The sequence below is a fragment of the Pocillopora damicornis genome, chromosome 13 (genome assembly GCF_964200805.1).
Source record: "Pocillopora damicornis chromosome 13, jaPocDami1.2, whole genome shotgun sequence".
Taxonomy (NCBI): domain Eukaryota; kingdom Metazoa; phylum Cnidaria; class Anthozoa; order Scleractinia; family Pocilloporidae; genus Pocillopora; species Pocillopora damicornis.
The window spans coordinates 17703340-17729707 of NC_142682.1; the positions used below are offsets into that span (position 1 = coordinate 17703340).

At 38.5% G+C, this 26368-nt stretch overlaps 3 protein-coding genes across 9 annotated transcripts in view; 1 reads left to right on the plus strand and 2 right to left on the minus strand.

Annotated features, from left to right (window-relative positions):
- The window catches only part of LOC113679288 (uncharacterized), a 39320-nt gene extending 31948 nt beyond the window's left edge, over positions 1-7372 (minus strand). Inside the window, exon 1 of one of the 2 annotated variants that reach the window (XM_089191390.1) lies at positions 6191-7372. In XM_089191390.1, coding sequence (XP_089047516.1) covers positions 6191-6242 — 52 coding nt within the window. In that variant the 5' untranslated portion in view covers positions 6243-7372. The remainder of the gene's footprint in view (positions 1-6190) is intronic. The other variant, XM_089191393.1, reaches the window with a different exon arrangement.
- On the minus strand, positions 194-12144 carry LOC113679282 (uncharacterized). 3 transcript variants are annotated; one of them, XM_089191396.1, is made up of 5 exons: positions 11702-12144; positions 1912-2298; positions 1601-1696; positions 1080-1172; positions 194-688 (listed from the first exon to the last, which is right to left on the minus strand). In XM_089191396.1, the coding sequence occupies exons 2-5, from the start codon at positions 2267-2269 to the stop codon at positions 504-506; spliced, it is 732 nt and encodes a 243-aa protein (XP_089047522.1). In that variant the 5' UTR covers positions 2270-2298; positions 11702-12144; the 3' UTR covers positions 194-503. The 3 variants fall into 3 exon arrangements, with proteins under 3 accessions (XP_089047522.1, XP_089047521.1, XP_089047523.1); XM_089191395.1 differs by lacking the exon at positions 11702-12144 and adding an exon at positions 4713-5712; XM_089191397.1 differs by lacking the exons at positions 1601-1696; positions 11702-12144 and adding an exon at positions 4713-5711.
- LOC113679280 (uncharacterized) lies at positions 7902-26368 on the plus strand. Of its 4 annotated transcripts, XM_089191384.1 has the most exons (16): positions 12800-13600; positions 15986-16363; positions 16453-16520; positions 16668-16925; positions 17972-18331; positions 18747-18911; positions 19368-19392; positions 20202-20250; positions 20960-22067; positions 22704-22844; positions 23243-23433; positions 24074-24196; positions 24426-24496; positions 24813-24853; positions 25455-25551; positions 25821-26368. In XM_089191384.1, exons 4-16 carry the CDS (start codon positions 16670-16672, stop codon positions 25960-25962), a joined length of 2769 nt encoding a protein of 922 aa, XP_089047510.1. In that variant the 5' UTR covers positions 12800-13600; positions 15986-16363; positions 16453-16520; positions 16668-16669; the 3' UTR covers positions 25963-26368. The 4 variants fall into 4 exon arrangements, with proteins under 4 accessions (XP_089047508.1, XP_089047509.1, XP_089047510.1 ...); XM_089191382.1 differs by lacking the exons at positions 12800-13600; positions 16453-16520 and adding an exon at positions 7902-9503; XM_089191383.1 differs by lacking the exon at positions 16453-16520 and having other exon boundaries at positions 12793-13600.

A 26368-nucleotide genomic window follows, 5' to 3' on the forward strand; every position in this document is an offset into this window, starting at 1 on the left:
CTAATCTTCTGGTTAAAATTCGAGTTTTTCTTTGAGATTGTAACTCAATAAGTCGAAATGATTACGCAGACCGTAAGATCGCACGAAAACACTCATCAGAGAGAGGGGCAACACGAGCATTCAGAAATGTATCATCGCTCGAAAACTTTCAAGAGTCACTGAACAGAAAGAAAGAAACATCATACACTTATTATCAATTGTAAATTATTGTAATTTACATCATTGAGTTGGTTCACCTTTCAACGCACTTATGTTTTGAACTACTAACCAGATATTTAGAACTACTAAACCTACCAGCTTGGGGGTGTTATATTTACCTCAAACACGCTTAGTTTGGTTCGATTTCAATGACTTCGACGTTTGAATCTGCTGCCGTGCCATACTAAACATTTAACTGATGCTGTTATAGCGGTAACACGGTGTTTAGACCTTTAATTTTCTTAGCATGAATCTCCCAGGATCAAACGCCGAATTCATTTTTTTTTGCTTTTAATGAATAAGGGTTAGTCATGTACAGGAAATGTCTTGCAGCTATAATTATTTGCGCCATTTTTAGGGCTTTTTCTATGATGGTGAAAGAAAAAGCCTACAATTAGTGATATCACAACACATAAGATGATTCCACATGCCACCGCCCATTTAAAGGAGAATTCTTCTGAGGATTTTCTTGGCACTGAAACGCCGGGCTCTAGAACAGAAATAAAAAAATAAAAAACAGCAACTTTGATGATTAAACCCTAGTAGTTGGATGAGCAAATAAGGTAAAAGGGTAGATGGCTAAATGAGTATGAAGATCCGTATGGAGGTTAATTTATAGGAAAGAAAGCATTCTTACATGTTGGATGGTACTAAAATGTTTGAACTTGTAATATGCGAAATTACTTGTAGTCTAAACTCAGGCTACCGGTCCTGAAAAGGGGCCAGTAGGTTTGTAGTGGGTAAAATTTACTGTTAAGATGATAAAAAGCTACTAAAGAAAATAGTTTTCTTCTGCAATTCTTGTGTAATTTACCTACAGGCTTACTGGTGCAAAAATACTGTAACTTAGGAGGAGCAAACCAAAAAAATACGAACATTACCTTCCGATGTATCTAGAGACCCTGCACATGTACTTGTAGCTCTCGCAGCTGTGGTGACATCTGTCTTTTGTGGAGTAGCGGTTTCTGGTGGACCTGCGTATAATAATTTATGCAAAATCAACTTTAATAGATGGCAGTGTTAAAATAAATACAATTGGTGGAGTAAAGAAGTTTAAAGGAGTCGAGAACATAGAATCAGTTCAACAGCTAGACCCCAGATCTCCGCACCCGAAACACATTATCTTCTAAACTGCACTCTTCCTTGTGGTATTCATTTATTTCTTCTTTTTTTCCGAACAGTATGTTAAAAAAAAATGTCTTACCACCCCTATGACGCAGCAGCAGTTTATTGACGTTGGTTACCTCAATTCTCGGCAGATCAGGAATGGAACAAAATTGTCTAGATCAATCTTCCAGTGACTAAATGTAATTTTTGTCCATTCACGAAGGTAACAGAGCTCGTGCAGTATAACAGTTTTAATTGTATTTATGAAAAAGAAGTAACAACAATCTGCAATTACCGCAAAAGGTATTATACTTGCAATTCGTAGTGATCTTGGAAGTACTTTTGACGATTTCTCCTGATAATCCAGTGCGGTCTTGCGATTTCAGGGACCCTTCCGATCAAGGAACTACAACTTTGATCCCGACTGAACAAAACGATTTCCCTTCAACCTTATCAATTGTTGCCACTATTGAAGATACATTCATATACCTCTTTTCTGCGAACCTCGTCGTGGAACCCACAAATGAACCATAATCACTGTAATCTGAAATACAATTTTAAGTCAGAACGAATATTCTCTGTGCTATCTTGAACGATACTACTTACCTCTGGACTCAACTTGAAGCTGGACCGAGTCGGTCAACGGGGTATTCTGAAGTCCGTATTCTACAACTATTCCATACGCCTTGCCATCTTCAAGTTTTACATTGTAAAGTTCAAACACTGCGACAGAGGATGTCAAATTTCCTGTCCAACCCACGGAGGACTTGTATGAAGACCTTATTGAGGCAAAACCACTCGAGTTGACAGCTATCAACTTTGTTTTCAGGAAGCCAGGACTCTTCCAAATACCAAACACAACCTCGAAAAGATCATTCTTTAGATCTCCTGAATTGTAGTGCCACCTAAATGACACAGTCTCACCAATAGGGACGTTTATGAACCTTTTTGGAGCAGAGATCATACTTGGATAAACGATAGCATGAATGGACACTAGAATAGACATGATAAGGCAAAAGTCATTAGTGAACGTGGATGTAGGGGGGGAGGGGGGGGGGGTCGGAGAAAATAATGAAAAATCCTCCTCTCCTTAACCCTGGTGATAAATGATGGCTGGTCCTTAACGTTTAAGAAGTCATAAAGGACTTATCAGGTCCAATAACGCTGGGCCTATTTTTTACTGAAAATATATTCTCTTGATTCTTGAGAATCCACCATGATATCGGTAAGTTTCACTCTCAAGAGAAGGCCTTGCGGGTTTCCTTATTCTTTTCTTTTGTCTCTTAATGATTGTACACTTTTCACAGACAGCTCAGTGGCTGACATAACATACTTCATAGGTTGACTATACTAGCACTGTGTCGTACAGATAACAGACAATCCGTCAAGAAGCAACCTTTGGATGAATTCACATCCTTAAGGAAATTCACTTCCTTGAGGAAGTGAACTCATTTCCTTAAGGAAGTCTTGAAAGTACTCTTTTAACTCTCATTTAAAAACAGTTCGAGAAACTGTAGCTCTCAATGTATTAGTCATATCAATTTTTTTGCGGTAAAAGCCTATTATAATGATTTACTTTGGTATGACGGGACACCAAACAGATACGACTGAGCCACAAATGTAGCGAGGATGGTTACGGAGAGTGAAATTTATTTCGTAACTGATTTCCATGCATGATCCTTCTTTTTGACGCAATCTTGCTCAGAGGTCTACAGTCACGTCTTCTGTTCAGTTGAGGATCTGCCAAATCCTCAAATTTCCAAATTAACGCAGTTACTCGATTCAAATCACTCCGTACATTAGCTCAACTGCAACGAGGTTACCGTGGTCCGTCAAGATATTGCCTGTGATATATTTAACCTCTTAAATCATAGTTTCAGTTCCGCTTTTTCTCAGAAATGATATTGCCAAAGGGGATCAGTTTCTGAGAAACGGATGTATTTTAACTTAAAGAAACAAATGATTCCAAAATTTCATTTTGAAGACTTCACCCCGATTACATCAACATAGATAACGGAATCGAATTTCCTGAAGCGTGGATACCTACAATCAAGAAACACAACAGTAGACCGTTACGACAACAGACCGCCGAGGGAACAACTTGGAGTCAGACCTCTTGGAAAATCAGAACTCATCGAAACAATGCTGTTCGAAATTCACTAATCACATGATGATCGCCGTGATACAAATGATAACGCGTGAGCAGTCGACCCCATCGCCTGATGAAGAGCAGTCGAAAGGTCGTAATCTACATCTCAAGTGACTTCATCGTGAGACAAACGATTAAACAGTTTTTTATGACTTACAACCACGATGAGCAGCCAACCTCTTTTAAAATATATTGTGTTGAACTGTTTGGGTTAACTAGCTTGAGCAACCCAAGCAAGTGAGAGGCCCCAGGAGTTTGTTCAGGAACTTCTCCGAGACTTTGTCTCTCTTTTACTAATTCAGCCCCAAATACCCGCTCTTAACTACTTTGTCGGTAAGCATGTTTGGGCTTACGGACAACTGACCATGGCAAAGAAAATATAAATATATTTTTAGAACACTAACCAAAACAATCTCACAAGACATTCGAAGGAACAACAAAGCACTTAGCAACGATCAATTTTCGAGAACAAGAGAGAGTTAAAACCTAAACAAAACTCCCTGCCTAGGACTCTAAGGAAGGTCAAGGACAAACCCAAACACGACTCGCGATGACGATTATCGTACGATTATTAAGCCCTACTACAACGATCAAGGACACAACTCTCAAAGGGTAAAAATAAATATGTGGCCTTGCAGCACGTGACAAACCAAGACTCGTACAAGGATTTCAAGATAATCTAACAAACCTAGCACTTAGTTAGAACAATTTTAGTATAGCTCATAACAATTGTCTCGAAATCTTGAAGAACGGCGTCACCAGTTTGCCACACACTATGTAGTAGCAACTGTAAAGTTAAAATTGAAAATATGGCACATAAATATGAATAATTCATCCCATATTGAACTAATTTGAATATTGTTTAGAAAGGCGCGCCGTGCCTTCAATTGTCCCGTGTGAGCATATTTCCTCTGCATATTATTCGCTTAGTTTCACTTCTTAACGATCGACTTCCGCTTCGCAATTCTTCTGAAGTGTGATATACACTAATGCTCCGAAGTTCGCATTTATTATCATATTTCGTCGGTAAAAAGACATCGTCAATCTTAAATGTCATTTCAGCATTTTGCGTAAGGCTTTTGGTCTGCTTATTGATAAAACGCGGTTTGAAAAATACTTGAAATATAGCATTCTTCTTCTGTTCTTCAGGTTTCTGACCGACGATCGTTTTGGACACCAAGGTAGGACTGTTAATTGACCTACATAAAATCATGTCCAAGAGCTCATTAACTCCTACGCGAAGAACTGTTTGGCTTACCTGTAACGAAGTGAATCACAAGATGACAAATCCAAAGTATCGGAGGTTTCTTCATCGCTTTGATTGATACAATTTAAAACAAATGAAATGGTTCAAATACGATTATAACGACCCAAGTTACACAGAGAAATGAAAAGAAGTGTAAAAAGCTAGTTTTGCCTAGAAATCATGAAATAAATTACTAATTTTGATGCCGCAAATTTAAAGGAAAAAGCAGCAGCATACTCTTCACGTTTTTATCGGGAGCCACTCACATTGCAGCTGAATCAGCAGTGAAAAGTGTATTGAAATAAATATGCAATCGTAACGAATTAATAACCACGCAACGTTTGTGATATTTGATAAGAATATTTCCCGCCTCTCGGCCAACTAAACATTACATCACTTGTTTAATCTCGAGTTTTTGTCTAATTCCTAAATTTCCAAGATCTGTTAGCTGTTAACGTAATGATATTTAACTCAATTAGATTCGAGTAAATTAGGTCATGTTAAAGGCACCTAGCAAAGAGTTTCGCGGTCTTTTTTCATAGACTTGCCTTTAAATTTCGCATTTATACAGTGACTTTTGTACAAAGGGCTATTACATTTGGCAAAATTTCGTGATTTCAGAAAGCAAGGAATTAATATTTTTCGGAAAGTGCGGTCTTAAGGATTTTTTTTTTTTACGATTCGAATCGGCTCCAATTCCCAACTCCGGCTACATTCTCTGGGATTCCTGATTTTCCACCGTTGTCAAGATTCAGAGTTACGTTAATAGCTGTAGACAATTCAAAGAACTGTCCAATAAGCGACATTTCCTAATAGGTTGCGGTGATACATTAGCTCCGAGTGGCTATGTTGTTTACGATAAAGCTTTCCTTTCTCACGCATACGAAATGTAAAGCCTTGAATGTGTTCTGAGGCTATTATTTGTTTTGATGTCTTTAGAGTAATTCTAGCACGTTTCTTTTGCTTTTTTACGGTGTATTTCGATAGAAACTTTCGACTGAAAATGATGAGCAATACCGCGTATGGCGACAGTCGCTTTCCACTTTCTTTGATAATTCTCATTACTCACCTGTTTTCGCGTCTCCATATCAAACTTTGCCTATTGTTATGGCTTAATCTGGGAAACTGACACGTTTCGAACATGAAAGGTGCTTTGCTGTTAGTTTCGCTCTCGCTACTTCCGCCTCACAGCAACTTACATCTATTTTGACCAAATTACCGCATTCTCCTTTTACTACAGTTTCCCGAAATTAGCCTGCAATTTGTATCATCTTTTGTGTCTAAGAGGGGGCATTGTAAAATTCATTATGACGAGCTTCCTTTAAGATATTGAGCCACTCAATTCACAGTCCACTACTTCGAGTTTTGTATTTTTCACTTTCCTCGTAAGAATATTAGCCAAATGTTCGGTTATTCTAAAGCAACGTGAAGAAGACAACATTTTCAAAAACATCTTCAACATCATAACATCAAACCCACGTCAATCTTACCTGTGAGGCACAGAACAACCACACAAAGGATCGAAGGCGGAAATGCTTTCATCGCCAAGATAAACAAATGCTGCTCTGCTTTTGATGTGTCTGGGTAATTCAAGCTTAGTCGTACACTTCTTTAGAATCTGGGCGAAATGGTTCGAAAACGAGCATACAACGAAATTTGGCTCGAAAACATTTCTCAGAAAAATAGCGTTCAAAACTTCCGTTGTTTCTTAAAAACCATTGGCAGAAATATTGGACAAGATGGCGGCCGCGCTTGCGCATTTCGCCCATAATGGCGTCCAAATAATATAAGAACCTGTAGGGAAATTTGTAAAATTTCTGAAATATAACAATCAGGAGCTCAGGGTCCCGTCCGCTCTCGATCGAGACATATTCAGTACTAATTCTGCTATTCATCAAACCTCTCAGTGACTCGATAAATAAAAACCACTTACTTCCCGAGCCAGTTCCTTTGTCATTGTCCATTGACCTAAGTCGCCCTACAGTTCTTCAAAATCCGTCGTTCTCCATCCCAAACACTCGCCTATTACAGGAAAGTGCATCGATGAAGTCAACTGCTCTCGATCGAATTGACTGCTACTGAGTTCGAAGCGTCCAAACATCCTAAAAAATTGCCATTTCCTCCTATCAAAAAACTTCCCAACGCGCCAGAATATCCCTTATTTTTCATGCTGAGTAAGTGACGAGACACCATGTTGAAAACTATGACTGAAATGGTTTAACACGTGCAAAGCTGATCTTCGAATCGTCGGCCATATTTCTTTATGTTCTTGCTGGTAAATAAATTAGTTCTCAGGTCCTTTTATGAATAAAAATATGCCAGGCGTTGAATGCAAATTCAGTCATCTTGGCGCGAAAATTTAATAAAAGCAAATCAAAATTCTGACATCATGTCATCGCTCTGCCTCGAAAAATCCCAAAGATGTACTAGCAGGTCTTCTTTTTGTTTTCTTTTCATCAAATAGAAGATCTGTGGTGCTCAAATTGGGCATGGTAAGAAACACGCTTCTTTGAGGATCAAGCCCTGATCGCCGCCCTATTGAATTCTCTTGATATACTATTGTTCCGGAGTGTAATACGTTATACCGCTGATAATTGTTAGCGGGCCCAAAATGTCCTTGATTTCTGGCGATGATATGACGTGTCCGCGAAATTATTTGCATTCGTTTAAAAGCAGATTTCCCCCCCCCCCCTCCCCCCTTATTGGCGGTTAATGGTCGGTCAATTTTCTAAATAAATAAAGGAGGTAAGTTTCTAAAGAAACTGTGGTGATGCTTCGGTGGGAGAGTATAACAGGGTGATTTTGTATTATCTACTAAGTTGATAACGTAAATTGGTCACCGTAAAGTGTTAAAAGGCTGACGTTTCGAGCGTCATAAACCCTAAGCACAATCCGCAATTTCTCCAATCACTCTGACGAAGGGCTAACGCTCGAAACGTCAGCCTTTTAACTCTTTACAGTGGCCAATTTACGTTATAAACTTACCCTGAATTACCCTGTAATTTTCCAAATATACCACTTTGTATTCTGTTGGCGGCGACTGATCCCCTTCCGTTCACCATGAAAACCAAGTATTTGATTCGTACTGTTACAATTTTCATCTGTTTGAATTCTATAGATTGGTATTTAACAGCCTCGTGGAAGGCTACTGCTGAGCGTGGTGCTTGAGAAATGAATTTCGATTTTATACGATTCTCTTGTTATGATTTTCAAGAAATCTTTACTATGTTCTGTAAATCTTTGCTCTTGAACAGTTATAATAGCGGAGCTCGCAGAGCGTAGCCCCATAATTTTACAAAATAGTAGTAACCCATCAAGCCGAAAAAATTTGGATGTACGACCGTACGACCGACCGTTTAAGGTACTACTTTTAGCATGCGCGGCTAACTGTACCACGGGCACTATCTTATAATCAGTCCTCTACACGGACACGGAGAAGTTGCGAATGAAAATCCATTAATATTACCACGCACTTTATCCACAGTGGGGGCTTTAGTTTTATTGAAGAGACGTGCGGGAAAAAAATGCGAGCTCCGCTTTTAGGCTTGCCTAAATCTATATATTATTCTATTGTGCTCATGAAATTGATATTACTGAAAGACGAGCGGGCCATGTGTATATTCTATTGTACTTATAAGGTGATATCACTGAAAGACGTGCAGGCCATGTGCATCGACAAGAACAAATTTATTTTCTTTTTGACGGAGTGTCTGCCATCTGCACGACACAGTGCTATTCAACGCAGGAAGTATGTTATGGCCAGCTATTGAATAGTCTATGAAAGGTGGGCAAACCAAAGTAAAAGGGGACAACCACAAGGCCTTACGTTGAGTAATTTTTGAGTGAAACTTACCGATATCATGGTGGATTCTAAACAATCAAGAGAATATATTGCAGGAAAATATAGGCCCAGGGTCGATAAGTCCGTTATCACTTCTTTGCCATAAAACGTTGACTCTTGCGCGTGTGGAAGACTTGACTTGGATTCCCTCATAAAAGAAAAAGGGAAGAGCGTATTTAATATCCATGAGAAAGCTTCCATGTCTGGAGGATGAACCTTGATCATTTCCATTTTAGGAAACTGATACAGTAAAGCTACATAGAAAACTTTGTTTTTTCACCGCAGCTCGGAAAGTGAAATCAGAACTGCATCTCCTGACCCAGTTGACCAGCTCGTCACAGATATTTGTGTGTTAAGTCGTGTTCCCATATCACTGGAACACTGTAAAAGGAAAATGGTAGCAGCTTGAAGGTTGTAATTTCCTTTTATGAAGCGGCCTTGCTGCCAGACAGTGTGTTACTTTCACTTTACCGAATTTGGAACTTGACCCAATGCAAATATCGAAGAGCAAAACACTGCTTCAGTTGACTGATTCAAAGTCATGACCAATGATTTCCGTCACAATTCTAAGAAAAATGTAAACAAATTAACCTTTGGGTCAACATGGCTAAGAGGGTATACCAAAAACGAGAAACCGTCTAAAGTCCTTTTTTTTTCCTCGAAACATGGTTGCTTTCCTTTCTGCCCACTTATACCTGCTCCATTGGCGATCATATGTGTTTGAAGACATTAAAACAACACTTTAAGAGTGTGGATAAGCTACCACTTCCTTGCTTATCAAGTTTATATCCGACTGATGGACCGTTTGAGCTAAATGCTCGGTAACAAAGAGTGACTGTTTTTGTCGGAGAATCTGAACTTGCACCAAGGAGCACCCGATAAACTCACTGACGGCTGAATGAACAAAATGTACCGATGGCCGAAAGAAGTCCTTTTTGTCTTTTGTCTTTTTGCAGTAACAGGTACGCGTAGGTGTATGATATAGTAGCTAATAGTTTGTATTTATTCATTAAGAGTTAAGGAAATTAATTCGTTTCAAGGCGACCTCACCCGAAAATCATGAGGTTTCGATATGTAGTTAAGCTATCCAATCTATGCAATCTAATATTAGCAATTTTGTTCACTATTAATTGAATAACAGGTTCCTCAAGCATTCAGCACAAGAACACTTAATACTTGTAAAAGGGAATGTATTTAGTAAGTTCGAGGCGGATTTTTCGCACTGCATCTAGCCATCAAAAGCAGCTTCCTGTTCACTTTGTATACATGAAATTCAGTAAATCGAAATGTAGATGCAAGTATGCCGAATCAGTATTTAGAGCAGGAGAGGGAAATTATCAACAATAACGACATATTTAGGTAAATAATGCATTATCTTTCAAAGAGTCGTGAATAGCAAATAACAAGAAAGGGAATGCCAAAATGTCATCTTCATGCATTCACTTTACTTCCCTTTACAACATGTTATCTAATAGATAAGTAACGTGAAAAGGCAAACTTATCAGGTATCAGACTAGCAGATGATATATCAAGCAACATGAATTTAGCTAAACTTAGCTTATTCACAAGAAAATGTATAACAACCAGAAGACAGAATGTCCACTGAATGAGATCTCTTGAGGTGAATTTAGCCCCTGACTTAGGCCTTCAACCACTTCAGGGAATCCTGAAGGCGTTGAGATTCAAAGGACTATAATTCGAGAAAAGAGCTTGAAATTAATTAAATAATAGTGGTTTTGAGATGCTTCGAGCAACTGAGGAGGGCGAGAGCGTTCGAAAACTCCCGCGATAGCTGGGGTCTCGAGATTTTGAAAGCGGTATTTCGAGTTGTTGTTCTGTACAAAGACAGTGCCGCTGTTTACCTGGTAATTTCCGTGAAATATCAGATTACGAATTAAGTGCTCTTCCGCTACATTTATTTTTAAATTGCATGTTGTGTCTATACCGTTTGAATCAAAACATTTCTGTTAGGACAAATAGATATTTAGTACAAGCATTTTGCTGTATGGAAATATTATTTCTGAACATCCGTTCGACTAACTAAGTGAAAGTGACCTTTCGGTACAAAATTCAGTAAACGAAGAAAATTATGTCGTGACTGATCCATGTTCCCTGCAAATTTCCTGGCTTTACAACAGAAAGATGGCTTTCAAACTTGACACAATTTTCCTATCTTATAGCCAAGAAAGGCAACAAAAAGATCCGAAATATAGCTTTAGTTCACCTTAAACTGAACCTCTTCATTTCTAGGAAATCTAGAGTCAGTCAAGCGTTACTACTTAGAAATATTGATAAAATTTCGCACTTATCCTTTTCCATTTTCTTATGGATCGAAAATAACTAAAATAACTTGGGCAAATAATAGTATTTGAAAATATTTTATGCTTCTAAGCACTACAAAGGTGGTTCATATGAACGTATAATGCATCTTTCGTCGGGCAACAGATAACGCACGTTTTAAAATGATATCTTGTTGTAAGAAGGAAAGAGGTACGGTTATATCAGCAGCATTTATGCGACACTCAAAATTTTCTAGGAATCTGAACCTCATTATATTCGTCTGCAGTGATCCAGTCGCTTCAGGTATATCAATTGTTTACGATAGCGCTTTCTTGGAATTAATGCATACGAAATTAAAATCATTGACTGTATTCAGAAACCAGAATTTGTTTTGGTTCTTGTAGAGTACTTCGAAAACACTTATATCGCCCTTTTACGGCGTACTAAAAAAGAAACTATTGGCCGAAAATATAAAACAATAATAGAAGGGGTGTTCGCTTCTGCATGAAGCGACATTCGCTTTAGGATTTCTTCGCTAAAGCCATTTAGTTTACACATGTGGTTTACTAGTAAACCGGCGTCGTGTTAAAAGCGAAAAAGGTGCCGTGTTATGCCCTTCAATTTCACTAGGTCGCTTGTGTCTAAGGAGGGGGAGATTTTAAATTACAGTTTAACGAGGTCTTTTAAGGATATTGAATCTCTAGCTCCGCAATCAACTTTAGAATATCGAAAACTGTAGATTTTGTGTTTTTCAGTTTCCTTGTAAAAATGATCGCCGCCAAAATGCTCGGTTAGTACAAAGTATAACGTAGGGTGGATAATATTTTCAATAGCATTCAAATTCCCAACACAACAACGACAGATCTGATATTAAACTTACCTGTGAGGTACTGAATCACAACGTAAAAGGATCGAAAGTTTAAATGCTTTCATCGTTACGATAAACAAATGTTGCTCTGCTTTGAATATCCTTGGGTATTCAAGCTTAGTCGTTCCTTCTCCAGAAACTAAGCCAAAAAAAACTCGAAAATGCACAAGCCAACAGCAACCTTATCTTTACGATTCAGAAATTTGAATGAAGTGATGATTTTTCAATGAACACTGCATAGCATTTGCAGAGTCAAAAGCTTCCTATGATTCCGAGAATTCACGTGATATGCATGACTGAGCAGATGGGCTTCAAACGGCTTAAGGGGTCGTTTCCATTCTAAAGCCTGTCGTCAGGACCAGCATCTGATGCATCCACCGCTTGTCAATCGATCAATTAGTCATAAAAAGGTGTTACTTTAGGACCTATACTTTCATATAGTCGTGCTCTGATATTGCAAAAGTTGCATAACATAAAACAATGATCCTAATCAATATATTTTAAGATAATTAGTTAATAACACGAGATTCTAAGAATCGCACGCTGACAAAAGCAAATCAACATGATCAAGACATTATTCTAAGGCTCTGAGTGGACTTGCACCGAGCTACATGAAGGATTACGTGAGTTACAAGAGTTCAAGTCATGAGGAAAGATCCTAAAACAACCGGCTCCTTGACTGGCCTTGTAGCATAAAACGTATGGGTATAGGATGGGACGTACTCGGTGGCTGCATGGACTGAAGCTATATTAGACAATTATCACCGGTAGCATTGACCAAAACTAAGCTAACGACTTATCTTTTAGATGGTACATGTTCTTCGGTGCAGGTTATGTAGATTCAGTGGTATTCAAAGCCATGTAAGGCTAGTGAAGTGTGGCGCTTGAGAAAAATGAATTTCGACTTCATACGAATTTTAAAGAAATCTTTACTGGGATTTGCCGATACTTACTCCTGAATTTTGCTGAAATTGACGGTTATAATATTATACTGCCCAATATTATTGATGACAGTAAAACACATGCGGGTCATGTGCATCGATCGGTAAGAAAAAATCCTCGAAGAAGTTTCATTGTTAAAAAAATGAACCGTGATCATTGCCTTGTTAGGAAACTGATACAGTTGTTTACGAAACTATGCTTATTCACTCAGGCCGGAAACTGAAATCAGGACTGCTTCCCCTTATACAATTGACCTGCTTGTTATATAAAGATTTTTGTGTGTTAAGTCATGTTTCCATATCACTGGAACACTGTAAAAAGAAAATGGTGGCAGCTTGAAGGCTGTAACTTCCTTTAATTGAGTGACTTTGCTGCTAGACAGTGTGTTACTTTCACTTTACTAAATTTTGAACTTAAGCCAATGCAAATATCATACAGCAAAACAATGTAAAACACTCCTTCAGTTGACTGATTCAAAGGCGTGACCAACGATTTCCATCACAATTCTAAGAAAAATATGATAGTCTGAGAACAAATATAAATCTTTACGTCAATATGGCTTAGAGGGTATACCAAAATAACCCGGTCGAATGGCTAATTGACTTTCTGCTGAAATGTAAACGGGACAAAAGTTCATAGAACCGCCTCGAGTCGTTCTTCTTTTCCTCGAAACACTCTACCCACTCATTTCTGCTCCATTTTCGATCATGTTCGCCAAGGTAAATGCTTCAAGACGTCAAAACAACACTTAAACAGTTTAGATAAGTCATTACTTCCTTGCCTATCAAGTATATCTCAGACTTATTGACCGTTTAAGCTAAGAGCTCGGTAACAAAGAGTAACTGTTTGTGCCGGATAATCAAGACTTGCACCAAGAAGCACCCGATAAACTCACTGACGGCTGCATGAACAAAATGCACCGATGGCCGAAAGAAGTTCTTTTTGTCTCCTGTATTTTTGCAGCAACAGGTATGCGTAAGTGTATGATATAGTAACCTAGTTTGCATTCATTCAATGGAATTAATTTGTTTATTGAAAGCGACCTCATTACCAAAATCATGTGGTTTCGATCTGTAGTTAAGCTATCCCAACTACGCAATTTGATATTTTCAATTTTGTGTACCATTAACCGATAACAAGTTCCTCAAGCATTCAGCACAAGAGCAATTCCTAATTGTAAAGTATTTAGTAAGGTCCAAGCGCATTTTTCACACTGCATCTAGCCATCAAGTGCAGCTTCCTCTTTCACTTTGTATACATGAAATTCAGTAAATCGAAATGTAAATGCAAGTATGCCGAAGCAGTATTTAAGACAGGAGAGGGAAATTATCAACAAAAAAATCAACAACAACATATTTAAGTGTATAATGCAGTATCTTTCAAAGAGTCGTCGATAACAAATAACCAGAAAAGGAAGTGTCGTGTGTTATCTTCCTGCATTCGCGCGTAATTAATCCGACTCATCATAAGGAGTCCTTTACACTTTACTTTCCTTAACAACAACAACATGTTATCTGGTTAATAAGTAACGTGAATAGGTAAACTTATCAGGTATCAGCCTAGCAGATAATATATCAAGGAACATGACTCTAGCTGAACTTAGCTTATTCACAAGAAAAAGTATAACAACAAGAGGACAGAATGTGCATTAAATGAGATATCTTGAGGTGAATTAAGCCTCTGACTCAGGCCTCCAACCACATCGGGGAATCCTGGCAAAGGAGCTGAGAATCAAAGGACTATAATCCGAGAAAAAGGCTTGAAATTAATCGACGAATAGTGGTTTTATGATGCTTTGAGCAACTGAGGAGAGCGAGAGCATTCGCAAACCCTTGCGAAAGTTTGGGTCTCGAGATTTTGAAAGCGGAGTTTCGAGTTTCTACACAGTCTAGTGCCACTGCTTACCATGTAATGAGCTTGTCGTGAGATGTCAGATTACGAATTAAGTGCTCTTCCGCTCCATAATGTTTAAATTGTATGTTGTGACTATACCGTTTGAATCAAAACATTTCTGTTTAGACAAATAGATATTTAGTAAAAGCATTTTGCTGTATGGAAATATTATGTCTGAACATCCGTTTACTAACTGAAAGTGACCTTTGGGTACAAAATTCAGTAAACAAAGAAAGTTATGTCGACTGGTCCATGTTCGCGACAAATTTCCTAGCTTTACAACAGAAAGGTGGTTTTCAAACTTGAAACCATTTTTTATTTTATAACTAAGCAAGGTATCCAACGGATGCGAAATAGCTTAAGTTCACCCTGAACTTCACCTCTTCATTTCTAGGAAATCGGGAGTTAATCGAGCATTACTACTCAGAAATGTTGATAGAATTGCGCACTTATCACTTTCCATTTCCTTATGGATCGATGGCCGTTTTATACTCAAGACGTATTATTCCTCTAAAAGAACTTGGGGAAATAATAGTATTTGCAAATATGTCATGCTTCTACAGAGTAGAAAGGTAGTTCATCTGAACGCATAATGCGGCTCTTTGAAGGAGAGACCTGCATTACGCGTTTAATACATCTTGAAGATGCAGTACAAGGTTAGTCCATATGAACGCATAATGAATCTCTTTGTTTAAAGGCGGGCAAAGCACGTTTTAAAATGAGGTCGTGTATAATTAGAAAAAGAGCCACAGTTATGTGCTTGAAGTAAATGGGCTCCTTCACGATTGGTCTTTAAAGTCACTCAGAAGAAATTCAATTGTTTTGTGATACCCTCAGTCTTTCTTTGAGAGAAGGTTCATCTCAGATTTCGTATTTATTCATCATCCATTTTCTGTTTCTTAACTCCCCAGGACATCATGCTCGTTTCTGTTTCTTTTTGAAATCATGGTCTTCGTAGCGACTTCTTTTTCTTTTCCTTTGCCAGAAGACAATTTCACAACTTCCAACACGGCCGAGACTTCATTGACCACGGCGACTGTTCGTTTTAATTTGGCCGCCCATAATACTATGAATTATTCGTCTCTCGTAGTTTGTCTTTTTATGCGTTCCGGCTTAATATTAGACGTATCACATGAAAAACTCTTTGTCCAAAAAGGCAAAAGCCAATAAAATAATTGTCATTTCCCAATTTATATTTAATTGTTAAATAGCAGATCAACTAATAATCAATTGCTGAGCCCGAAAGATCTTCAACCTAGAAATATACCTAAAAAATATTACCAGTATTAGACAATCATCCAGAATCATTGACTCAATCAAAATCATTGAGGGGGAATTATAAGGATGCTACAGAGCCTTTATGGGGGATCAGGTAGATTTTATTGTAACGCAACCAAAATTTTCCCTTCCCTTTCCCCCTTGCGATAAATAATGACCGATGCCTTGCAATATCATTTACAGGATCCATTCAAGCTATAGTTTATCCAAGTATAATCTCTGCTCCAGAAAAGCCAACAAAAGCCTTCACCGGCCACACTGTGTCATTAAAGTGGCATTACAATTCAGGAGATCTAAAGAATAGTCTTTTCGAAGTGGTGTTTGGTATTTGGAAGAGTCCTGGCTTCCTGAAAACAAAGTTGATAGCTGTCAACTCAACTGGTTTTGCCTCAACGAGGTCTTCATATAAGTCATCTGTGGGTTGGGCAGGAAATTTGACATCCTCTATCGCAGTGTTTGAACTGTACAATGTAAAACTAAAAGATAGCAAGAAGTATGGAATTGTGGTGGAATATGGTCTCCAGCATACCCCGTTGACCGACACAGTTCAGCTTCAAGTTAGTAAGTAATATCGTTGAAGACAACTCGGAGTATGTTGGCACTAACTCAAAATGATACTTTCGGTTGCTGTCATTATGGTTCATCTGTAGGTTATAAGACGGAGTCCGCTGAAAAGAGGTACATGCATGTCTCTTCAATGAAGGCACCAATTGATAAGGTTAGAGGGTCATTGTTTTGTTCTGTCGGGATCAAAGTTAGAGTTCCTTGACCGGAGGGGTCTCTGAATTATCAAAATAAATCGATAAAGGTTATTTCTAGTTACATTTAGTTACAGTACGATTGATCCAGATAAATTTGTTTGCAGCCATGCCTGATCTACCGAGAATCACGAACGTCAGTAAACCAGCGCCGCTCAGGAAAGGACAGAACGTGAACCTTACATGTATTGCCCAAGGCTTGTCTCCTGTTCAAGTAATGTGGAAAAGAAATGACAAAGTATTAGTCAACGGTACTTCTAAAGCCATATTGACCCTAAGAAATATTACAGCTGAGGACTGCGGCGATTACGTTTCTGTCGCTAAAAACACCGCCGGAGAAGATACTAGGACTGTTATCCTACTAGGTAAATGGTTTCCCATACGCTTGCCAGACAAAGTTTCTTAAGGTGATTCCTCAATAAAAAAAATTATCGCACAATTTTTTTAAACTTTAGATAAGTCACCGTGCTTGTTTAGGAGATATATGCGTCAGGTACTGGCACTAATCACACGCGTCATTTCACAGGTTTATGGTATATATGGTGCAGCTGGAAGGAAGGGTTTTCAAAGTGACACGTGAAAAAAAACTTGATAGGTAGAAATTCTCAAGCGTATGGAACAATTTGGTTCATAATTTGTGAGAAAATCACGCAAATTTAAACGATATTGACTCAAAACGTTCCACGAGTCGTTCCTTTCGAGTTCATGATTTGTATTGGGCTTCGAGCACGCTTTTAGCTTTATCTTTTTTCCGTTCGAAGTTTTTTTTTTAATTTCCCTAATTTAAAGGGGATAATTTTTTCATCAAAATTATGCAATAAAAATATAGGTCACCTTCCTCATTCAAGAGCTGAAGACCATCGTACCTCTTTAAATATACCGTGTTCTCGGAATGCGCGCGCGCTCATTCCCCTAATTACATGATTCTTATGCGCAATACAGGATGCGCAGTGCAATACTGAGGAATCACCTTAGGATGAAGCTCCGAGCGTTAGCCCTTCGTCAGAGCCCTTCGTTCTGACTCTCGAAAGGTCAGCTTCAGAAACTCCATATACGATGGCCAATTAATACGGCATTATCAATTCAATTGATGAAACCAAATTATATTGTCAAATCCCTAACTGACGCAGCACTACAATTTCTTTAGGAACTTACCCCCTTTAACGCAAGGCAAACCGACTACCACTGGTCTCGTTGGTCCTTCTAGCAGATCACATAGATAGTCAAAGAATTTCCCCATAAATCATTCTTGTTATGTCAGTTTTGCATTGCGTTCAATGCTCAAATATGGATCCTAAAATTCCTTCTCATTGATTACCTGACGAGCTAATGAATACACCTTTCACCGTTGCCCTTCATTCTATTTCCCCTGGAATTCCTCTTAAAAAACTAATTTTCCTGCTTGAAACAGTACTTCCGGAAAGCCCAACTATACTGAATTCAGACAAAATAGTGACCAGTCCCAACTGGACGCTACGATGGTCAGCGGTTGAAAGTGAAGGAGAGCTGCAGATGACGTATACAGTTTGGCAAAAACGTGATAGTGAAGAATCATGGCAACTGGAAAATGTTACAAGAAACATATTTCACTTTGGACTTGAGGATAATACATCTTACTCGTTCGTGGTGAAAGCTTGGAACAAATGTGGAGACAGTATGTTGGACAGAGACAAAATGCTGAACATATCCACCGACTTTAAAAACAAAGTTTCACAAGGATATCGCGTCATATCTCGCGAAACAGTTCCAACAGAAAACATGGTTCCGACAGGTAAGAAAATGGGTAAAAAAAAAATCATCACTACTGCCCTATATGTTTCATCTTAGTCAGTTTATTTTCGGTCAATAGGTCACATAAAAGTTTGCAGGTACATGGTGGCTGCCACTAGACTCAATTTTGCTCATAGGCGTAATTGTGTACCTGAACGTTTCATGGTTATCGTAGACAAAATGCCACATAAACATGAATGACTTTAAAGCCCAGAAATTGGGTTGTTTTGTAGGTGAATGTAGAGAGAGACTACGTGACTGAATCTTCTTGGCCAAGAGCATAAAGCTGGGGAGGGGAAGAGGCACAAAGTAATGACCGCGGTTTGGCTCAAAACCATGGACATGCCAATCTAGTGAACCAATCAAAACTTCACCCCATTTCCCAGATGTTAACTGTTTTAAATTTCATTCGACAGAGACTGAGACTACACTGACTCCATTCTCCAGCAGCGGACAAACAGACGTCGATTCCTCGCGGAAAATTGATTTCATCATTTTAATAGTAGTGGGCATCATAATTTTAATGTTAATTGCAATTGTGGTTCTGCGGAAAATTATCCAAGACAAAGAAGATGGTCAAAGTAAGTAACTTAAAGCGTGCCCTTTGATTGAATGTTGTAAGACAAAAGCTGTAATACATGTTATAACAGAGGCTAATCAGGAAAAAGGATAATTTTGTATTCATATGAAATGGAGTCACCTAAAGTTCAAAACAAAAACAGGCAAATTGCCTCTACAGCAAGAAAACACAATTCATTCGAGCCGCCATTGATTTTAGTTTTGCATCTGATCGGTTGGGGAGTTATTTTAGAACAATCACAGAGCAGAGTGAAGTAAACCATTACAATTTAGATATTTTTTAAACAATGTATGCCTTATAAATCAGTTACAGATAGCTCAACCATCAATGATGAAGAAGACGAGGATAAAGCTTTCAGTCTTTTGAAGACGTGAAATCATGTTAGCGTCAAAGGGAACGAAAAATCTTCGTTAAAAAGAGTAACAATTTTTCTATTTTTCTCTCCAAAACTCCATAGGACCCCAAGATTTGTGGAACGGAGGGTAAGTATTCAGTGGCGAATTAATCTTTACGAGGCATTATTTCAATATCTTTCTGTCTCCTATCAACGGGAAACTGAAGAAATTTAATCATATTTAATCATATGATATTCAGCTTTTTTTAATTTTGTAGATTCGCTTGAAAAAGTTGAAGTTCATCGAGCTAGACATAAAAAAATATATGTATTAATAATGGTAATAGGACCGTATGGAGTCCAATTCGGTCTGTAATCATACGAGTGATTAACAAAATCGGACGACCGCGAAGCGGAGTCCGATTGGTTCATCACGAGTATGATTACTGACAGAATTGGACGACAAGAAATCCTGTTATCAATTAATTTTCAATTTCAATTTCCGAAAAAAAATACACCTTCAACAAATATCTCCAGTGGAGACAGTGTCTTTAGTTAAATATTCCTCCATTTTGGAAATTGCCTCGTTTTTCTTTGGATAAGTGGTTGTTGCTATGGTTATTGTGATCAATTCTGTGATTGGTGGATTTAGCTGACTGGACCTAGTATAACTAGCTGCTTCAACTGTCCGATTACAGGTGTCCGATTACAGCCAACTATCCGATTACACTGTCCGATTACAACTGTACATAATGATAAGTGAAAAATGAAGCAGCTGATGCACCAATCACATTTGAGGAAATTGTAGTGGTTATGATTAAACACTGTATCAATCAATGTTATTTTTTCATTGATTAGGATAAGTACTCGAATTGAACCAAAAGTTACGTCCGGTCGATGAGTTGATAAACAACAAAAATATAGATTTTCATAATTTGATATGGATTGCTTTTTCAGGTTAACCACATTGTTTTCAAATTTACGAGTAAATTCTGCCTTTGAACAGGTGGGGAAAGAATAATCTTTATGGTCTCTTTTAGTGTATACTGAAACAGCTCAAGGCATTCAAGGCGCGCTCTGATTGGCCACTTAAACGCCGAACATCCCTTGCTATTCACCTCTGAGCAACTCGCAGGGGGATTTAGGTCCAAAATATCGTAATCGTTAAAGGAATAAATAAGTTAAGATCATCTTTTTGTGCTATTTAGTATTTACTTAAACAACTATCCACCTCAGAGTGGGTGGTTAACGAGGATAATTACCTCGCCGCTTCGGGGCTTGGTAAACATCCACCACCAGCATTCATCTACCACAAAACGTTATCTACTACGGTGAAGAGTTATAAGCTACCGTTGATTTAATCCAAAGATTGCTTCACTATTACTATTTCCAGTTGTTCTCATTGCCACAAAAAGGTCGAATGCTTCATGATAGTTTGGTTTAGTCACCTGAGTTGATAATGCGAATTAGCCACCATGAAGAGATTAAGGTCAGCTTTGTTGGAATGGCATCCTGAAATTCAGTTCATGCCAAGAACAAAAACCGATTCATACATTGATCGACTCACCACAAGTACCACCCAGTCCTGAAAAATTGAAGAATAAGAATTGCCTTACTGAAATATTCTCTTTTACCCTTGACGTAACCTCATCGCCTCCAGAGACCTAAGTATCTAACCTCTAACAAAACCAATTTATTAAATGATTTGTTTGCAGGCTCATGAGAGTTCTACAAAAACAGAGCCAGTGACGACAGTGGTGACTTCACTGGGACTTTCACAATCCTCGCTGACGAGAGAACAACCAGTATCAGCAATAGTGGCTAACACTGAGGAAGGAACAGGAGAGACGCCCGAGATGAGCTCCGTTGCTGCTGCATGCTCCTCTGGTCAGCAGGTCATGTCCTTAACGACGTTTTCCTCACGTGAAAATTATGAGAGTTCTTCAGAAAGAGAACCAGTGACGACAGTGTTGACTTCACTGGGTCTTTCACAATCCTCGTTGACGAGAGAACAACCAGTATCAGCAATAGTGGCTAACACTGGGGATGAAACAAGAGAGAGACCTGAGATGAGCTCCGTTGCTGCTGCATGCTCATGTGGTCAGCAGGTCATGTCTTTTACGACGTGTTCTTCACGTGAAAATTATGAGGCGTTGCACAACTCCACTGAAGTGAACGCCCAAGTTGCAGCAGCTCCAAATGCAGGGAATGAAAACATTGTCCAAGTTCAAGAGGAAACAGTCCGACGTCCTGACACGTTCAGAGAGAACAAACCTCCAAATAACACAACTCAAGGAGTGAATCATTCGGAAGATTACCTGCAACCAGTGGAGCACTTACACTTACAAGCTGCGTTTCAAAACGGAAATAGCTCCCGATGTTGTCGTGGAAAGATACAAACCTTGCCTCAAGGTCGTCCTGTACCTAAGCCCAGAGGAAAATTGTCCACGTTTGCAGGAATGACGTCAAATTCGCGCAGGCAAGGGGTTCAACAACAAGCAGATGTCGAACGAGTTAACCAATCAAGGTTCTGCACTCCTCATCCAAGAGTTCTACAAGGAGAACACAGTTATCTGAATGATAGATGTGCAGCAACCCCGTATGAGAGCCCAAGTTATCCACAATCAGTTTTACCTTCTACTTCCAGGAGGGAGTCACCATACACGAAAGTGCAGAACAACACCAACTGGGAAGTGCCCGGCAAACGCTTGAGACTATTTAAAAGGATCGGCGGTGGAACATTCGGTCAAGTGTGGGAAGGTGCTGTATTGGATGTGCGTAATACTCAAGGCTGGTCTATTGCAGCTGTTAAAATGCTAAAGGGTACGTGCTACTGCTAACAAAATATAAAAATGCCTATAAATCCGTCCTGACTATCGACAGCTTTTAAGGCGAAAGGACGGAGCACTAAATCTAATACCTCATATAATTCTCTCAGAGGTGTTTGCATGCACTGCTAAAAATCTTAGATTCGTAAATGATATTTTCTTTGAGATAACTAATCTAGGACTGGGAAACATCACATGATCATGCAGCTTCTAATTTCGCTATCTCTTACACACACAAAAAACACGTTATAATTTAAAACCAAAGAGGTAATGTTACATTAAAAGTGCTTAAAATTTAAGATTCATCTTCGTTCTCTAATGAGTGAGGAATTAGTAGCATGTGCTGCTGGATCACCAGTAACAAGAATTGATAAAGGCACATTGTAAAGCAAGCAGTACTTCTTCAAAAAGAAGGAAAGAGTTTTGTGTCGTATCAATAAGTTATTGAGGAAGTCGCAACTCAATCAGAAAAACTCTTCATTTTTGTGTAAGGATAAGCTACGTAGTAAAATCCTCAAAACAAAAACTTTGAAAAGAAAAATTCTTTGGACCAAGTTTTCTGAAGGAGCGAATGAACAAGATTAAGTTAGAAATACTGTAACTAAAGTTCTCGTGACATTCGCTGTTGCAGAAAATTCCTCGAAGTCGGATCGAATGGATTTGTTGTCAGAGCTGGACTTGTTGAAGAAACTTAAACCCCATCCTAACGTGATACAATTGTTGGGCTGCTTGACAAAAGACATACTCCGATGTAAAGGAGGGCGTGAATTTAGTGAGTCGGATTATTTCTATCCTATATGCGAGAAGTAAAGATATAGTCGGGAAGGGAAAAGTCTGTCTTTGTTATATCAAAACTGAAAAACATGCACCCTGAAGAGATTTGATTTCTTTGTTTGCTATTGTTGCTTGTTTGTATGTTTGTTTGTTGGTTTTTTCATAATCACACCCCGATTGCGTTCTTCGACGGGACGAGGAGACTGGGACAGTCGCTTTTACTTCAGAAATTGTTGTTTCAAAAACCAGAGCTGATCGGAAATAAAAAAATAAATTGTATTAGCGGCTAAATGCAGTTATTTGATGGCTAGAGTAGGAAAATAATCGATCTTTCTCTGCGTCAGAATGCCATTGTATAACTTCGACTCCAAGGATTCATTTTCTTTGCATATTCAGGGCCGCCTCTTGTTATTCTGGAGTTTGTCCCTCATGGTGATCTCCTTGGATATCTAAAGAAAAGTAGAGGCGAGACAGATGACTACTACGACGTTGAATGCGCAGAAACTTCATTGAAAATACCAACAGGACAACTTTACAAATTCGCTTGTGATATTGCACGGGGAATGGCGTTCATATCTGCTCATCAGGTGTGGTATTTCACTTAATCTGTTCCATTTTCATCACACGTGATATATTTAACAATTGCTCAGCGATATATTTAACGATTAAATATCTATCCACGGCCACTAAGGTGAAAAGTTGTGTAAGTATATACTAAAATACTTAGATAACATAGCACGAAAAGATGATTTTATCTAATTTATTCCTGCAACGATTACGATATTTTCGGGCTCAAATCCCGCGCGAGTTGTTCAGAGGTGAATAGCAAAGGATATTTGGAGTTTGAATAGCCAATCAGAGGGCGTCTTCAACACTATCCACTGTTTAGTATATACTAAACTCGAGTGTACACTTCGTCCATATGCGATATTTCAATTTGTTTATATATCTAGCTTTCATACTAACAGACATTTTATTCTCGTGCTAAGAACGCTTGAGAGGAAACTAACTAAACATGGACAAACACAAAGTTAAGAATTAAGAATAAGAGGTGCAAGTCTTTGTCAAAATTAAAAATACAACATTTCAAACTGAATTGAGAAAACCTTCGTGAAATTCAGTTCTCAAGGAATGACGATAATTCAAAACGATAGTGTTGAGAAATTTACTACACGAGGTTAAACACTGGGCGAAATATTATTTATCAAATTGTTTGCTCACTCGTAGTTCGTTCACCGAGACTTAGCAGCGAGGAACGTGTTGGTTGGCGAGGGTCTGCGCTGTAAAATCACTGACTTTGGAATGGCAAGAGATCTTGGCAAAGATAAAATTTATGTCAGGAGGTCGAATGTAAGTAAGCATGTACCCACTAACAGGTACGAAAGAGTGCGTACTGCTCCCCCCCTCCCCACTCCTCCCTTCCACGACCTTTCAAATTCGTTACTTCTCAGACTTGATCACATTGATCCTAGTATCTCAAACTTTTGGAACTTAGAAATTTATCGACAACTGAACTTACAGAACACTCATTCTGGCTCTATACCGAAAGTGATTAAATGTTCATCTCGTTATTTCATAGGGAGTTGTACCAGTGAAGTGGATGGCAGTTGAATCACTAACAAAACAAGTTTTTACCACAGAAAGTGATGTGTAAGTAGATTGATGAGCTTGAAGTAAAAGTGATAACACTTTCCCAAAGGAATATTAACTCAGCGCCCTTTTTAAGAGTTCAATGTCTCTTTAGCGTGAAATCAAATCTTCATGTTTCCCCTCCGATGTTTCCTGCTGAACAGTAACCTGATCATGTAAGAAAGCGAGAAAAGTTCCTTGTATGGGATAGATTTTTCGATGGTCTACATTACAAGAGACTCTTCGCAAACCAAAAATAGTGATAATCATCTGAGACAGATAGCGGTAATATAATATACATATAATTTTTTTTCTTTTTGTCTTTCCTTTTTTTCAGGTGGAGTTATGGCATCGTCCTACATGAGATATTCACACTTGGTAAATGAAATTTTTTCAGGTTTTTGGGACTTGGGGTTATTTGGACTCCAATTTCAAACGTCGTCAGATTTTTTTTTTTGGAGTAAAAACCGTGAGATGGCGGAGAAAGCCTGAGGAGAACACGATATCAGCCTAACTAAGTCACTTCTTGTCGAGGAGGCCTGACAATCACCCGTGTGCTGATTATAGACCGTTAAACTGGAATTTCAAGTGCGATCGTGGGGGGCTGGTATCGAACCTGCAAACAGAAAGTATCATTGTGATCATTCAGGTGTGGGTAGTCCTGGAAAGAACAATGCGAGCGAAAGTCATCATCAGAGGTCTCTGTGACGGAGATTCGAGGATGTTGATAAGTCAACCATTGTCACTGACGACAATCCTTTTCAGAACTACTATAATCCGGACGTGTAGACTACACAATCAACTGCTGATCTCAAACCTTTCACTCTACTGAAAAGAAAATTTGCAAGTCTGTTATTACTCAGTACTATCTTTTCTACAGAATCTTCTTCTTCAGCTTTCTGGGAGCTGACATCTTCGCATGCATACAAACTAGTATTTTTTTTCTGAGTCAAATACGCAGTATTTTTTATCTTTGCAGGGGGGAACCCTTACGATGGAATGAGCGGACAAGAAGTATTTACATACGTGTCGCATGGTCATAAATTGCGAAGGTCGTCAGGCGTGAGCCGAGAATTGTACGTAGAATCACGTTCCAGCTAGATTCACACTTATGAATATGCCTCACTTATGAAAAGGCCTATTCATAAGTGAGACCCAGAACCCTTTTGGATTAATAATAAGTAATAAATAATTATAACGGCTGATCAGAAGAAAGACAGACAGTTGACAGTTGGATTTTTGGTTTTACCCCGCGAAAACTTATCAAATTGATCATTAAAGCAGAAAAAGGTAATGTTTCTACATTCATTCGGACAACTTGTTATCTTATCCTTGATTCCCACAGGTATAAATTGATGCTTCAGTGCTGGGACCAAGAGCCATCTAGGCGACCGACATTCGAATCAATTACGTCGTGGATGGAAAATTTAGCGCATCCTCACTGTACAGAAAGTCGGAATACCTCCCAAATTATAAGCTGGGCGTAATGTATATCAATGAACTTTTACCCACTAACAAGGTTGGAACAGAAAATACTTCAATACCAACAGGGAATGGAAGTCTTGATAAATTTTTCTGGCTTTAAATTACCATGTCGGCAAGAGAAGATAATCCTTTCTTGATGTTAATCGCGGTTCAAGGTTTTTCCTTTAGTTACGTTATCCAGCAAAGAGGTTGGAATCAATTATTGTCTATATTTTTACATCACAGAATCGATACAAATAACAATTCCTAGGTTGGACGGCATTCATGTAGTAATGCTTATGTTTGTTTTATAGCTGTACAAAAAATAGGAAGATTTTAAGTATATTATTATATGAAAAACTTTATTTCTAAGTTAAATACGGTTAAAAGTATCATTCGTACAAATAAAACGTATGAAACTCTCTTAAA